The 15,261-nt window shown below is 35.5% G+C and overlaps 2 protein-coding genes across 2 annotated transcripts; one reads left to right on the top strand and one right to left on the bottom strand.

Moving 5' to 3' along the window:
- Positions 1-1,415: 1,415 nt before the first annotated feature.
- On the top strand, positions 1,416-5,187 carry LOC111045523 (retinoblastoma-binding protein 5 homolog). Its single transcript, XM_022330956.2, has one exon. It carries the CDS (start codon positions 1,619-1,621, stop codon positions 3,038-3,040), a length of 1,422 nt encoding a protein of 473 aa, XP_022186648.1. The 5' UTR covers positions 1,416-1,618; the 3' UTR covers positions 3,041-5,187.
- A 644-nt stretch (positions 5,188-5,831) lies between these two features.
- LOC111045518 lies at positions 5,832-12,660 on the bottom strand. Its single transcript, XM_022330950.2, has 3 exons — positions 12,216-12,660; positions 8,746-8,908; positions 5,832-6,402 (listed from the first exon to the last, which is right to left on the bottom strand). Exons 1-3 carry the CDS (start codon positions 12,415-12,417, stop codon positions 6,036-6,038), a joined length of 732 nt encoding a protein of 243 aa, XP_022186642.2. The 5' UTR covers positions 12,418-12,660; the 3' UTR covers positions 5,832-6,035.
- Between the last annotated feature and the right edge of the window lie 2,601 nt (positions 12,661-15,261).

Genomic DNA, 15,261 nt, shown 5'->3' with positions numbered 1-15,261 from the left:
TAGGCGAGGGCGGAATGGTTTCTTGAGTGCAGCAGAGGAACTTTGCGCACGTATTTCACATTAAGTTTTTCCTACAGTTACCATTGAATATGAAAAGTGGGTAATTATGGGTAAAATTGCCTGAAATGCATCAAATGTTTTTCTGTGTAATTTTATTATTGATAAAAACCTTAATCCTAAAATCCTAAAGTCCTCGTTGTCCTTGGTTATAATATATAATGAATAATAATTAGCGCGTTGTGCTTGGTTGCACCTCTGCTCACTATAGCAGCCACAGCAGTCACTGTTACCAACTTCATTTTCATTTTGCTGCACTGTTGCTCCATATAACCTACTAAGTATTTTGCGTTGCCATGTTGCAAATCTGGAGTGCAGAAAAATTTTTCCCGCACTAGAGCGGAAAAGTGATTCTTTGCGTTCTGTAATCAGTGCAGCAATGGCCACTTTTCAACGTAACTGTAGGAAAAATATATTACCGAAATATATTATGGGTAGCCTAATATAGTTACTGTAGTACAAACTACCTATAGTCCAAGCAATGAATGTTCAAGAGTGTATAGAGGGAAATGTTTGGAAGACAATATTTTTGATCCCGCAGCTCTTTTTAGTTTAGTAAGGAGGTAAAAATGTCAAAAGAGTCTTTATTATTTTTTCAAATAGAAGGCTAGATATAGTGTAAATCGATTAACAGGCTTGTCTTCAGTCACACTTGGTCTCAAGCCGGGTATCAGAGAACTGGTAAATCCTTTAATATTTAACCAAGCAGTCGTAATTCTTTGATACGAAAAAAGTATGGTTTTACATTAGTCAAGTTTCTTTAATCTCAATGTTTTCTTTCTAAAAGTTCTATAACTTGCTTGCATCATAATTTTCTATTAATTTAGTTGTTTTTACACATTCTACATCGATTGAAAACTTTTATTCTCCATTAATTTGTAGGTTTGATTGTACCATATCTATACGATTCAAGTTACCTAAATATTATGTTAAACATGGTACTCGAATAAAAAGGAACTAGAAAAAGGGTCTACATTATACATTGTTATAGTGAGAATTTTATTGTTATAGAAAGAATACATACATTCACGTGTTCTATCCTCCATATTATTATAATATGGAGGATAGAACACGTGAATGTTTGTATTCTTTCTCCAGTGACTTGACTAACGTAAACACCCCTTTATGGTATATGAACAGTGTGAATCAAATTAGCGACTCGTCTCATGGGTCTATTTGTTCAATATTTCAAATTATCAACACATTTGAAAAATATTAGATATTGCCATTAAGATAAGCCAGAAACCTAACCAATCAAACTTTTTTCAACCTTTAGAACAGAACTAATTAAACAGAACTTTCTAGGTTATGCTTATACACTAGACAAATTGAAATCTTGCAGTAATGATGCACTTTCAGAATGTTGATAGTTTTTGAGGTTAGGAAAATAATTTTGTTGACAGTTTGTTATTTCTTGTCTGGATGTCTCCACAATAATAATTATTACTAATTAATAGATAGCTTGCAATCTTATTCAGTTTTAAAATACTTTAAAATCATTCTTTTATAAAAAAGCAGTAGTTTTTATATTGAACTAGTGATACTTCATTGGAATCATAAAATGAATCTTGAGTTATTGGAGTGCTTTGGCCAAAACTACCCTGAAGAGTTTGATGGATCATTGGATTGTATTTCTCTAGCAGTGACTTGTGCATTTAATAAGTATGGAACCCTTTTAGCTGTTGGTTGCAATGATGGACGTATTGTCGTGTGGGATTTTTATACAAGAGGAATTGCAAAAATTATTAGTGCTCATATGCATCCCGTTTGTTCCATCAGCTGGTCTAGAAATGGTCATAAACTACTGAGTGCTTCAACAGATAATACAGTTTGTATATGGGATGTATTAACTAGTGACTGTGATTTGAAGTACAGATTCCCTTCCCCAGTATTGAAAGTGCAGTTTCAACCGCGTAATGACAAGGTGTTCTTGGTCTGTCCAATGGGTCACGCTGCCGTCATTGTTAACACTGATGGTAATCATGGAATTGTTCCTCTTGGCGAAGAGAGTGATTTAGCTATTGTAGCTTCATTTGATCGACAGGGAAGTCACATTTACACAGGCAATGCTAAAGGCAAAATTCTCGTTTTTTCATGTCCAGAGTTAACATTAAAAGCGTCTTTCAAAATTGCACCCAGCGCTACGGCTGTAAAGAGTATTGAGTTTGCTAGGAGAGGTGATTGTTTTCTTGTCAATACTGCAGATAGGGTTATACGTGTTTATAATAGTAAGGAAGTGCTAACTTGCGGCACTGATGGGGAACCTCAACCAATACAAAAACTACAAGATCTAGTCAATAAAACAATGTGGAAAAAATGTTGTTTCTCTGGTGATGGCGAATATGTTTGTGCGGGATCTGCAAGGCAACATGCTCTCTACATTTGGGAAAAGAGTATTGGAAATCTGGTCAAGATACTGCATGGTCCAAAAGGAGAATTACTTCTAGACGTAGTCTGGCATCCCGTTAGACCAATAGTAGCTTCAATTTCAAGTGGTGTGGTCTCTGTTTGGTCACAAAATCAAGTAGAAAATTGGTCGGCTTTTGCCCCAGACTTTAAGGAGTTGGATGAAAATGTTGAGTATGAAGAAAGAGAATCAGAATTTGACCTGGAAGATGAAGATAAATCTGTCACTGCTGGTCCGGAAGACAAGGATGAAGATCTCGATGTTGATGTTACAAGTGTTGATCCTGTAGCTGCATTCTGCAGCTCTGATGAAGAAAATGAAGACCCGCATGGACTCCAATTTCTCCCCATTGCTCCAGAGGTGGAAGATTCCGATGAAGATGGAACAACAAACCCTTCAGCTCAAAATGAAAATATTGAACCTGTACACCCACCTGCAAAAAAGGCCAAGTTCCGGGAGTATGAAATTCATCTGGAAGGGACCAACACCGATGCTCCTCATCCATTACTCAGCTCTCGTACCAAGGAAAAGCACACTTCTGGTGGCAAGAAGGGTCACATGAAGAAATTCAAGTGAATTACAGGCAATCGCTTTCCAACTCAATTACCTTACAGTAATTAACTTGCTTATTGCATAAACTATTATTCCATTTTTGGCTTAGGCCTATTGCATGTTATTTTTTATGGATTTTCTCAAGAAGTATTTCTTTTGTGGACAATATCTTACTCATGAATGTGATTGAATTGAGTTTTAAATATCAAGACGGATGTTTTATCATTCATTTCACTTGTGAGATGAAAAATTCATAAAAGTCTATAGATCATTTAATTTCACATTTCTTAGTACGGTAGTTATTTTTTAAATAGATACAGTAGCTATTTGATTACATAAGAGAAATACTACTGGATTCAAGAAATGCTGAGTGTGATGGTTTGCTTGAGGTAGTGCCATATTATTTGTTCATGATTATTAACATACCGTACTAAAGTTCTGTATGATTTAGCATAATTATTTGTTTATTCATAATTATAGAATTACAAATCATGATCGTACATTCCTATTATATTTCTTGAGATGGTACAAGACATTTATTCCATCTATTTGAATAGGCTCAGCTAGGTATCCAACATTTTTTATTGAAAAATACCGATTTTTTTAGTAAAAAGAATAATATTATATAATGCTCACTTGTGACTTGAAAACATCAATTCTATATTATTATTCCATAAATCATCAAATTCTCACATTCCTGGTAAATATTTATGTCTATAACTAATAAAATGATAGTCTTATATTTTATAGAATAACATAATCCAATATGTACTTTTACTATAAACTATTTATGTATCAGGTTGCCATATTTTGCATTCATTATTACAGTATTAGTTTTTTTATTAGCTTATTCGGTTTGTTTTTGTATTTTTTTCGCTTAAGATGATACCCACATGAGCTCTAGTCTTGTGCATTTGTTACATTATCGAAAAATTGATCTCATATTTTGAAGTCTTTTGATATTTTCGTCCATTAAGCTCTTTTATCAAACTTTATAACATTTGCGGCTAAACATGACAATTTTTTCGGGTATGGGAACTAAAATTGTAGAGGTGGAGGGGTTGCGTCATTGGGGTCAATTTAGGTTTCATAAAACGCTTTGATAACCTTTGTTCAGCATCTGAACAATGATTCCTTAGATTAATGACCTGCAGGATTCAATTTGACTGATTAGTATTAAAATTAATAATAATTTATGTTTGCTACTGTGGGTTCATTTGAAGTAGGTTTTAGCTCATAACATACCGTACAAGATTAATTATTTTTCCTTCTCTAGTGAATGCGTTATTTTTCAAATAGTACTTTTTTCTTTATCATTGGTACCGTATATGAAAATTTCATGTACTGCAAGAGAAATAATTTACAAGAAAAAATATTACTAAATCACAAATTTAGGAGGTATTGAACTAATTTACGAGGATATGCTCGCTATATATATATTCCAAGTAAGTCATACTCCTATTTCTTTAGCATAATTCAATAATATTTCAAATTTTAATAATTATAAACCTTTCGGTGTCAAAAGGAACATGTAGCTTTCTTTCGTGAATTATTTTTTCAATGACAATATTTTTTAATCAGGTAAATCAGGTACTATTCAACTTATTCATAAACTATTAAATGAATCAATCCATCAACTTATGAGAAATTTACATAAACGATTAATATTTCACTGTAAATTATCTTTTTTTAAATCCCAAATTAGGTCAATATTCAATCTGATTACATTTTTAATATTTCAGAATTGTAGTAAAAAGAGCTCCTTTACCCTTTTTATTATAAAATACTACTTGATTAAAATGCAGTTTAGAGTATGTTATAGAATTTACAAATTCAACTTATAGTTAGGTCAAGTCTATTGGAACATTGTGTTAGAATAACAATATAGTAACATATAATTTTAATGTGCAATTAATGTATGTGAGTGATTTTAATATAGCGATATTAATTTAGGATCTTTGGTGTTCCTTTAAATATTTGATTAGAGTAATAGTTGATTATATTAATGTTTCTACTTTTTTTGTAATATGATAATAGATTATTCATTACATTAGAAAATTGTCAACTTGTCATGATAGCTGTAAAGCTCGAATCTGAATATAACTGTGATGTTTACCTTGTGTTCTTTTGTGCATGGATAATAAATGTTTGTGCAGTAAACAAAGACAAAACTGAATCTTTTTTATAGCAAGCTTGGAACTTGAAAAGCTCCTTGATTGTTAACTTTAATTAATTGGTAGTTGAATTAATTTTATATGGTTCGAAAAGAACACTTTTCGGTTTCCATGTAGCCTAGAGGTTACGAGAGGGACGAAATATCACTCAGTGCCGGTTGCACAAAAGCCGGTTGAATTTTAATCGTGATTAATTCCACGAAAACCAATCAGAGAAGCCGTCTTATAAAAAAGGTCTTCTGTGATTGGTCCTCGTGAAATTATTCACAGTTAGGATTTAACTGGCTTTTGTGGAGAGTGTGGAGAATGTTCAAAGTGAGGTTAACAGCTGTCTAAACCTCACCCTTTTGTGTCAGGCAACGCAACAGGACAGTTCAATCGATGTAATGTTTTGCAACACAGTGCCGGTTACACAAAATCCGGTTAAATTTTAACCGTGATTATTTCCACGAGAGACAGGATTATTTCCACGAGAAGGCTTTTTTTTGAAAAGACGGCTTCTCTGATTGGATCTCGTGAAATTAGAAGGCTTTTGTGCAACCGAGCCTTAGCTTGGTCATCAATTTTATTTATGAACGAGACTTGGTTCAAATGAGGACAGGAAGGGAAGGAGTTGAAAATGTAGAATAATTGTACAACAGTAAGTTTTTGATCATAATTATTATTAAAATAGCAAGTTTAGTATCGAGTAGTCATACGAATCAGTCTAATGAATTATGAAAAGGTTATGACTGTAAGAATAAAATCGAGTTCACATGATTCAATCTTTTAGCAACTGCCCTCTTCTTACTAGCAATAATGAGTCTTGGGGAGCAGTTTAAGGTTGACTTAACATTGATGTAACATTAGTTGCAACATTGCTCAAAATTACCTTCAGTACTATCTTCAGACTCCAGTGCTCGTTTTTGACCTCTCATAATTGCTTGCAATATCTCCAATTTAACATCAATCTTGTATTTATCAGGAACCTTTTTAAGTTCTTTTGATAATGATAACATGAACAGTCTATCGCCATCATCTCTACGTTTTTTTATAGTCTTGAAAATTTTCTTCGTACATTTCTCATGAGCCTTTGTTTGTTCTTTTGAGGACAAATTCGGTATAGCTGTTGTAGAGTCATTGTGGGTTTCTTCTAATCTGTCATTACATGGTTGATTCTCATAGCTTTGAGCATCATTATCGAGTACCTTACCATTTTGTTGCAGAATAACACTGGAAATGAAAATACATAAATCAATAATTATTATCGGTAACATTTATCAGCATCATCAACAATACTTTTACAAAATGAGGATTTATACGCACATATGGCACACTATGAGGATACTCATGTGCTACGAAAAAGATTGGCTTTGAAATTATCAAAAATTAAAAAATATTGTTTTCAAAGATAATTTATAGTAGAAAGATGCTTACACGTTTTTAAACGATTAAATTGTGTCTTGAGGACTCCATACAGGAGTGTTTGTTGAGTCGGTACGACAATTAATCATTTATTTTATTAACACATAAATGTTCTCACTATCCAAGTAAATTAATTTATTTATAATCTGAAGGAACTCTTGAATACTTCATTAATTAATTATCAAATTTAGTTAATTGTTTTTTGAATATTTTCAGTAAGTGTAATGACATATTTTACAGAACACCATACCAATTTAGTAAGGGTTTTGTCCAAATGTCAAGGACACTAATGTTGAGTCTGAGAATTATAATCTTCTTACTTATATGAGTTGAGTTATGACATCAAAATTTTGGCTTGAATCAAACATATACAGTATCTTCATTCCGTCAACCGTCCAAGATGCTATTCTTGTTAAGTTTACTCGATTTCAACTGAGAGTGATCATTTCACAGGACACAGTAATATTATTTCGTAGAAATGATGGAAAAGCAAATAATAGTAATAATACCGAGTTATTATTTCATGTCTAAAAAATCACGCTATGTAGAGATTAAAATATATAAAATTTCAAGACTAACACTTTGAGATTTTTCAACAACATTTCTTAATTTTAATGATGTACTTATTGTATGGATCAATAAAGAATACTGCGTAAATTTTACACATGTTTAGTAGTAATGTTGGAAAAATAAGACTAGTTTTGAAGGGTTAAGAGATCAATGTCCAGTGTTTATACTGTGTGGGGTTACAATCATAATATCCAGAGTAGACACATTCACAATGGAGATTGAATACAAATAATACCATCTCAAGATGCGCAACTGTGTGTTTGTCATTCCATAACACCTGGATTAGTATGTACATTTTCAGGAAAGTTGGATTTCATTTTCAGATATGTTTAGAATTTCAGAAATAATACGGTTATTAAAATAAAAGTCAAATCCCTACCGTGCGTGACTTTTCTTACACTCTGATGGAGGTTCTCTCAATATTGAATAAATCTTCGAAATAATATAAGCAGCTAGGCCTTGGGCGCATCGGTAGTGTGCATAGACCCATTACTTTCAAAGTGCTTTCTTCTGTGGCACAAGAACTCCTACCAGTGGCGAGAGGCGAGTATTTTTATCATGTGTGCCTCCATAGCTATTAATGCTTTTTTTGTGTGTAGACAGATATCTCTAATTAAATAGTTATGGGGATGGCAAATTAACTAGTTTTCCCTTTTATAGTTCACGATAACTATGTCTTGGAGGCTTGTCAAAAATAACTCTGACAGCTCTCTATTGAACTTTGAAGTCATTCTCAGATGTGGGTGAAATTCCCCATAAAATAAGACCAGCCATAATATAGGCTGCGTTTCAAAGTGATCTAAAACCTATTGCTGGCCAAAGAACCCGCAGCGATAACAGTCATGCAGAATTAAACTTAGTGCATAGTCTCTCAGTGTGCTCTGTTCATTTTAAAATTTCTATCAACACAACACACATCTTTTAAATGAACATTCAGAAATGAAATACATTAATGATTAAAATAATGCACATAGAGCACTTCAGTATCCTGTGCATAGGCTGACATTGGTTGAGAAGGCGCTATTCTATTCGGGTATGAAGATTTTAAACTATTTTCCCAAAGCCCTGAAAAGGATAACAGCCACGAAAAGTTTGCTAGGAATCTTAAAAAATTACTTAGTGAGGCTTGTCCTTACTCACCTGCTGACTGTTTTGAGGTGTTCTGTTGAGGGAGTGTTGGCTAGAGAGAGGGCTCTCAGAACATTGTTATTTTAATGTAAGATTATAATATTCTGACGTGTCACATGCTGTGCGAGCTCTGCTCGATTATACAGCTTTCTGTGACAAAAATTTAACTAAACTAAACTATGTTGAAAAGCTGTTGGTACAATCTCACTACGGCTCGGTTGCACAAAAGCCGGTTAAATTTTAACCGTGATTAATTTTACGAGAACCAATCAGAGAAGGCCTTTTTGATAAGACGGCTTTTCTGATTGGTTCTCGTGGAATTAATCACGATTAAAATTTAACAGACTTTTGTGCAACCGGTACTATGCCTTTTAACAACATAATATTCTGCTCTATTGGATTTTTTGCTAGTCGGCTCATTCATTTGCACAGGACATAGCATACAGAACTCACGTATCACTCCCGCAGTCTACGACATCCAGCAGAAAGACAAGCTCCTTGAAATACATGTAGGGTTTCCTCTCAGCACAACCTTCTTGTGAAGTTGACTTCATTTTGGAAATTTCTCTTGTAAAACTATCTCGAAGGCTTTTCCATCTCCTTTGTAGTTGTCTTCCTGAAAGTTGAAGATATTCACATCAAATCCATAAATAAATTATAGAAGCATGTATGATTCTAATCTATACAGAATATCTAAAATCATAATGAAGAATTGCCATTAATATTCAAAATACATTAAAACTAATAATTGAATTTTGATCATTGATTGCAATGTTGAAATGCTGTTAAGCGTTTGCATTATTCAATAATGAAATTGGAAAAGGCCAGGGTAGTCAGCATAGCATGACAATGCGAGGATTATTGAGAATTATTGTAATACGATTCACTGTCACTTGCTATACTTGCATGAATACAATTCATGCACTATAATTGTCAAAAGAAGATACTTGCTCATTTCAAAATATACTTATTTAATCATGCCCCAGGTATTCCGGAATAGGTAATCTTGAATAAGTATTCTTAATAATGATTGATGACCTGCACCTAAACAACTCCAGCCTGCTTTTTGCCGACGAAACCACCATCATGGGACAGGGCAAGGGGCCCCAGGCAGCCAAGCAGAAGGCCCATACGCTTTTCGAAGAGGCTGAAATTGAATAAGAGCAAACCTCAGGAGATAATGTGTACTTTTGCCAGACCAGCAGACGTAAGTGCAGCTTTGCTTGGATTCAGCGTGGACACCAAACTGTCTTGAGAGATTGTTGCAGTCTGCAAAAAGCTGTCATGAGAAATCCATTTACTTTGTAAAATGAGAGGGCTTCTGAGTGCCCAACGATTGCTGATGCTGTTTTACGCGGTGTTCAACTGTCACATCCAGTATGGAATATTGGTGTTGGGACATACAGCTCATGCAAAGGACATTCTCCTACTACAAAAGAAGACAATCCGTGTGATGACTTTTAGCAAGTTTTATGCTCATTCATTGCCAGCCCATATTCCAACGGCTGGTCATTCATACTGTGTATGGACTGTACATTAGCATCACTACTTTTTGTCAAAAAACACCTGCCTACGTTTTAAAGAAGAGAGGAAGTGCACACTCATATCATTTGAGGGAGGATCAACTTGGACGTGTCACGCCGTCGATTGTCTAGGGTCAACGATTGTTTTCCAGTGCTAGCAATCAGAATGTTCAACTGCCTGCCACACTCAGCGAGAGGTCGCTCATCTACTGCATTCAGGAACACCCTATCAAGGTGGCTCATTGGGAGGAGCTTCTACTGTTTAGACAATTTTTCGATGATGATTTTGCTGGTCTTTGACGCCGCCATCTAAGTAAATTAAGTTTTTAAATTTTGGCATGATCAATCCGGGGAACCCTGACTTTGATCATGTTATTGGATACTGGTATTATTTTACAAGTAACAAATTAAGTAGCCCTCAGTAATTCAGCATATTCAGTCCATGACCGGCAGTCGCCAGACAGACTTCGTCAAAATATAAAACAATCAAAACACAAATAACGAGAGATGGCCGCAGATAGGTTGTTTCGTGTGGCTCTGTAGATGGACTGCCATAGTAACTCATGAAACAATCTCAAACTGGTCCACAAGTCCACTGGTCTCATCATCTCTCAATGAGTAGAGAGGGTAGTTGATGAGTTTATCTCGAACCAGCCTACAAAACTTCCCATACTCCAGCTCACGAACACAAATTGGCAGTCTGTTAAAAATTTTTAGCATCCGTAAGGGGTAGCATTCGTGTGCTTTCGATAGTCTGGAGTAGGGCAGGTCAATGTTGCCCCGTCTCCTGGTATTGTGGTGGTGCAGCTGGCCCCTCTCCTGGTAGGCATGAACCTCACTCCTTAGAAGCCGTAGGGAGCTATACATGTACTGACTGTACACTGTCAGTATTTTCAGGCGTTTGAAGATTGGCCGGCAGTGCTCCAGGTAATGAGCCCTGAAGAAATCCGTTTTTAGAAAAATGAATGGACTATCATATGGAATTTATATTGTATATTGCACTAACTCTCTAAATTACCATATGAAGGACCTCTATGTTTGTAAAGCACTTTTAGATGAAAAATTATTATTATTAAAAGGTACCCAATTTGAAAAATCCTCGAATGAACACTTTGTACTGCCAGTGGTCTAAAGTTTGCCACCTAATTTTTTTACGCTTTATGTATGTGCACCAACTAAAGTTTGATGTTTTCAAGGCGTTTCAAAAAGAGCCCTTCTCAAAGAACTTGCTTATTATCAATGACAAAGACCCAGTAACACTCCAGCAGACTATCAACAAACTGCAGGGAATTTAATCTACTCCAGAGCTTGTTTTCAAGCTTATTTGAATAATTATATTTTTCATCTTCTCCTTGGTCTCCGGTCATAAACAGAAGTCATCCACCATGGCTGGAAATGCAGAAATCATGGAATTGAAAATGCAATGTGAATTTGTGTTCCAACAATGCCAATTCCGCATTCCCGTAGCAGAAGCCAATATGCCTGTGTAGCATACTAAATAGGGTACATGAAACGGTGCTGTCTAAAGGTGCGTACAGATTTTCGCTCTGCTCCGCAATCGAACGTTACTCGAGCAGATCGATGATCACAGGTGGAGCAAGAGTGGACCGCGAGAAGAGCTCGAACTAGACAATTGTTGCGCATGCGCGGTCAACGTTTTTGTTTGTAATGTTTGTTAATAGTTACGATCTTTGTGTTAGCATAATAAAATTATCAAAATTAAAAACTAATTATTGAATTAAATAATAAAATAGCATTTGTAGGTACCGGAATATTAGCATTTGGAAGAAAGAAGCCGAACTCCCAATCTAGCCTTTCACATTGCGAAACATTGACAGACATTACCTTTTATAACAGAACATTAAAATAAATGCAATAATCATAATATTCATTATATTATAGACATAATGTATTATTAGGCTACCAAGCAATCCCCTGGTCAGAATATTTTATTTAGTTTTGTCACCCGATCAGTTGGATTGAACGTTTCACATTTTTGTGAGATTAGGTTGTAGCGACGGTAGCAAAGTCAACAATAAGAAAAGAGCGGAGCGATCATCCTTCGAACATAATTATTTCGAACCTCAAGCGATTCCTTGTGTAACGTTCATAATCGGAGTGAGTGCGGAGCGTGTTCTAGGCGCGTATATCTGTAGGCACCTTTAGAAATACTTTCTCGTAAGTACATGATTCAAGCACAACGCTCCAAGTGTGTTCACGGAATGAGGTGCCGAATCGGTCAGCGTGACAGGAAACCATGCAAAAAGTCGGCCGCCTTGTGTGTTTTAGCTTTTAAGACTCAGAATCAAAGACTTTGCAAAGTCAATCGACCACTGTCAATCTGCACTTGAGTAACTAATCGACTATTATTGAGTAGACTACTAATAATAAAATACTTACTCATATCATGTCTTTCAATGTCTGTTTTATTTTGATAGCCGTCATGAAATATTTCGCAGATACTATCCCATGATGACTGCCTCTTTTTAAAACTTTTGTCGACCACTTTACTATCCCACAGTTCAGGTCTCTTTTCAACTTCGGCAATAAATAGATTAGTATTAATTTCATCTACAAACCAGTTGCTTTTTCTCATCATCATCTTAATTACAGTAATATTAATTCACGTTCAAAATAATGCCAGTAGCGTAGGCAATTTATCAAAATAAATTCAATTGAAAAGTAAAATATTTTGCTAGCAGTTCTACAAGAGAATACTCAAGATAAAAAAATAACGTTTGCCAAATTAACAACAATCAGCTTCAGAAACAGAAAGAAAAATCCATTATTAAGTGTACAGTGTTTACTTTTTAGGTTAGAGTTCCATTCTTTTTTATTTACAGTTACTTACAAACAACTGCATAGAAGGCAGTGGCAAGAAATCTATTGTCTTGGCAGTGGCTAATGCCGCTTCCACACTCTCGCCAAGTGCGTACAAATGACGAGCACAAGAATGTGGATGGCATCTAACGGGGTTTACATTATCCACGTTTTCTTGAATTCACGTTTTGTATAAAGTGAATGATAAACACTACTTGGGTTAGTTCAAGTAGGGGCTCAACCAACTGACCCAACTCCCATTTGACCCAACCTACCACTAGACCCAATTTCTTAAAATAGAGAGAAACCGCGAAACCATTTGACCCAATAGACATCTGACCCAATATACCATTTGTCCCAACTCTATGAATATCAAAAAACCAACTGACCCAATTGACATTTGACCCAACCTACCACTTGACCCAACTACTGTGCTGCACTCTGGCAAAACGTCTGCAATGTTCCAGGCTTGGTTACTCTCTACCTACGGTCTACTCTTCAGGTAAAAGTCTAGAAGGCCTTGAAACCAAGCACAACTGTTTTGACAGTTCTTGCTATCTTTGAGGTTAGATTTGTGTTATTTTGAGGTTAGATCTGTATTATTAAATTTGGATGAGGTTATTAGATTTGGTAAAACCACCATAAAAGCATCTTATCAATCAGTAAATGATTGATGATTATTCAATTTGATATAGGTAACTTTTCACAACTAGATTTTACCTTACTCCAAGTATTGTAGTCTATTGTTGCTATCATAGTTTTTATTAAGTCAGAAAAAAGCTGTTGACAGGTATCCTACAGCCTACGATATAAGTTCTGTAAGACAATGGAATTGAGTTACTGTATTAGAAATAGAAATTGGAAATGAATATTTATGGACATTCCTTATAACCTAGGTTAAAACCTACAACATAAATAATTGTAGAGAATGACTTTGATGGAATCTGCCTTAAAAAATTTCCTCACAAGTTTCTTCCCTCAGTAAATTTGGATAAGTGTTTCTAGAATACATCGATTTAGAGTAGCCTACCTACATAGTTTTATGAATATTTCAGAAGCTATGTTTCTGGTTGTACTATTTATTTACTGAGAAATAAACAATTTGCACAACGAAATTTGTAAAAAAAATCAAATAATCTCCATGCTATAGTACCCTACAATTCTCGGTTACCGGTACTTATATGAGACTGCATTTCTCAGTTGAGTTATTTATTGAAGTTGTCGAAGGAGTACCACTCATCAAGAAGGCATTGATGTTTTGCGCACCATAAACTATGCCACGAGAGCGCAACACAGTAGTTGGGTCTAGTGGTAGGTTGGGTCAGATGTCAATTGGGTCAGATGGTTTTGTGATGTTTATAATATTGGGGCAAATGGTATATTGGGTCAGATGTCTATTGGGTCAAGTGGTTTTGCGGCTTTTCTCGATTTAAAAAAATTGGGTCAAGTAGTAGGTTGGGTCAAATGGGAATTGGGTCAGTTGGTATGCACCCCTTAATGGTATTGTTTATTCGACAGAGGCTGGCTCAAACAGCACTCTGGTTTGTGGACTGTATCAATTACATCGAGAACCTTTTGGGGTTGTCTGGCGTCGGGTAGCAAGTTGAACAATTTAAATGGCTAAGTGCACAATAACATAGGCCTACCTTCATGTCCAAATCCTCCTTGCTTCTAGGATCCCGGGTCCAGATCACGATACGAGACGAGATGACACTTGTAATAAATCACAATAAATCAATAGATCACTTTGCAAAAATCGACATTACGAGAAGTGAGCTGTTCGATTGGCTCGCAAACGGCAACTGGCAGTATTATGCTATGCTTGTCACCCTTCAATTGGCCCCCCCCCACCACACAATGCCAGACAACAAAGGGGAACATTCATATAACGTCCAAACATTCCGCCCACCTTGGAAGAACTTCCAATAACAAAAAAAAAAAAAAACAAAAACCACCTTTAACGAACCCTACTAGGGAAACTAGGAAAAAAAATATCTTCACTCCTCAGGGGCCATTGAGGAGAATTATACAAAAGGAGTAGGAGGCCCACGGAAAGGAGAGGATGGGACGAGAAATAATTCCAATTTCCAAATAAAACCATTCCACCATGGAGAATTACCAATTAATTCATTGAGCAATAGTCCTCGACTAGCACAATCAGCTGGATTACATTTGGTTGACACATATCTGAATTGCTCTGTAGACAGGTGTTCCTGTACTTGACTTACACGATTTGCCACAAACCTAGCCCAACGATGAGGTGAAGACCGAATCCAACTCACTGTCACAGTTGAATAAGTCCAAGCTGCAATATAATCTATGTTTATAATTTTTGAAAGCACTTCTGGAACTTCATGTAATAATCTAGTTACTAGGACAACCACACAAATCTCCCATTTCTTCACTACCTCCACAGATGCTATATCATCCCAGTCACATCCCGATTGCCATAGACATTGAATTATACTCTTGAAGGTAAGCATGAAAGGTGTCAAATATCCTAATGGATCAAAAATTTGTGCTAAAGTTGATAAAACATTTCGTTTTGTAGCTAGACTGGATGGAACCTTCACCCTGTAGAAGAGGTAGTAACCAATTGGATTCGATTGGAAGCCAAGAATTTTAA

The sequence above is a fragment of the Nilaparvata lugens genome, chromosome 3 (genome assembly GCF_014356525.2).
Source record: "Nilaparvata lugens isolate BPH chromosome 3, ASM1435652v1, whole genome shotgun sequence".
In the NCBI taxonomy this organism is placed as follows: domain Eukaryota; kingdom Metazoa; phylum Arthropoda; class Insecta; order Hemiptera; family Delphacidae; genus Nilaparvata; species Nilaparvata lugens.
Note: the sequence above shows the minus strand (reverse complement) of the source record. Positions and strands in the feature narration are given on the sequence as shown.

Excerpts from the sequence above, each read along its gene's own strand:
- LOC111045523 (XM_022330956.2), top strand. The coding sequence starts at position 1,619 with ATGAATCTTGAGTTATTGGAGTGCTTTGGCCAAAACTACCCTGAAGAG.
- LOC111045518 (XM_022330950.2), bottom strand. The coding sequence starts at position 12,417 with ATGATGATGAGAAAAAGCAACTGGTTTGTAGATGAAATTAATACTAAT. Across the intron at positions 8,909-12,215 it reads CATTGAAAGACATGATATGA|GAAGACAACTACAAAGGAGA; the intron begins GTAAGTATTTTA and ends TTCAACTTTCAG. Across the intron at positions 6,403-8,745 it reads GTAGACTGCGGGAGTGATAC|TGTTATTCTGCAACAAAATG; the intron begins GTGAGTTCTGTA and ends TTTCATTTCCAG.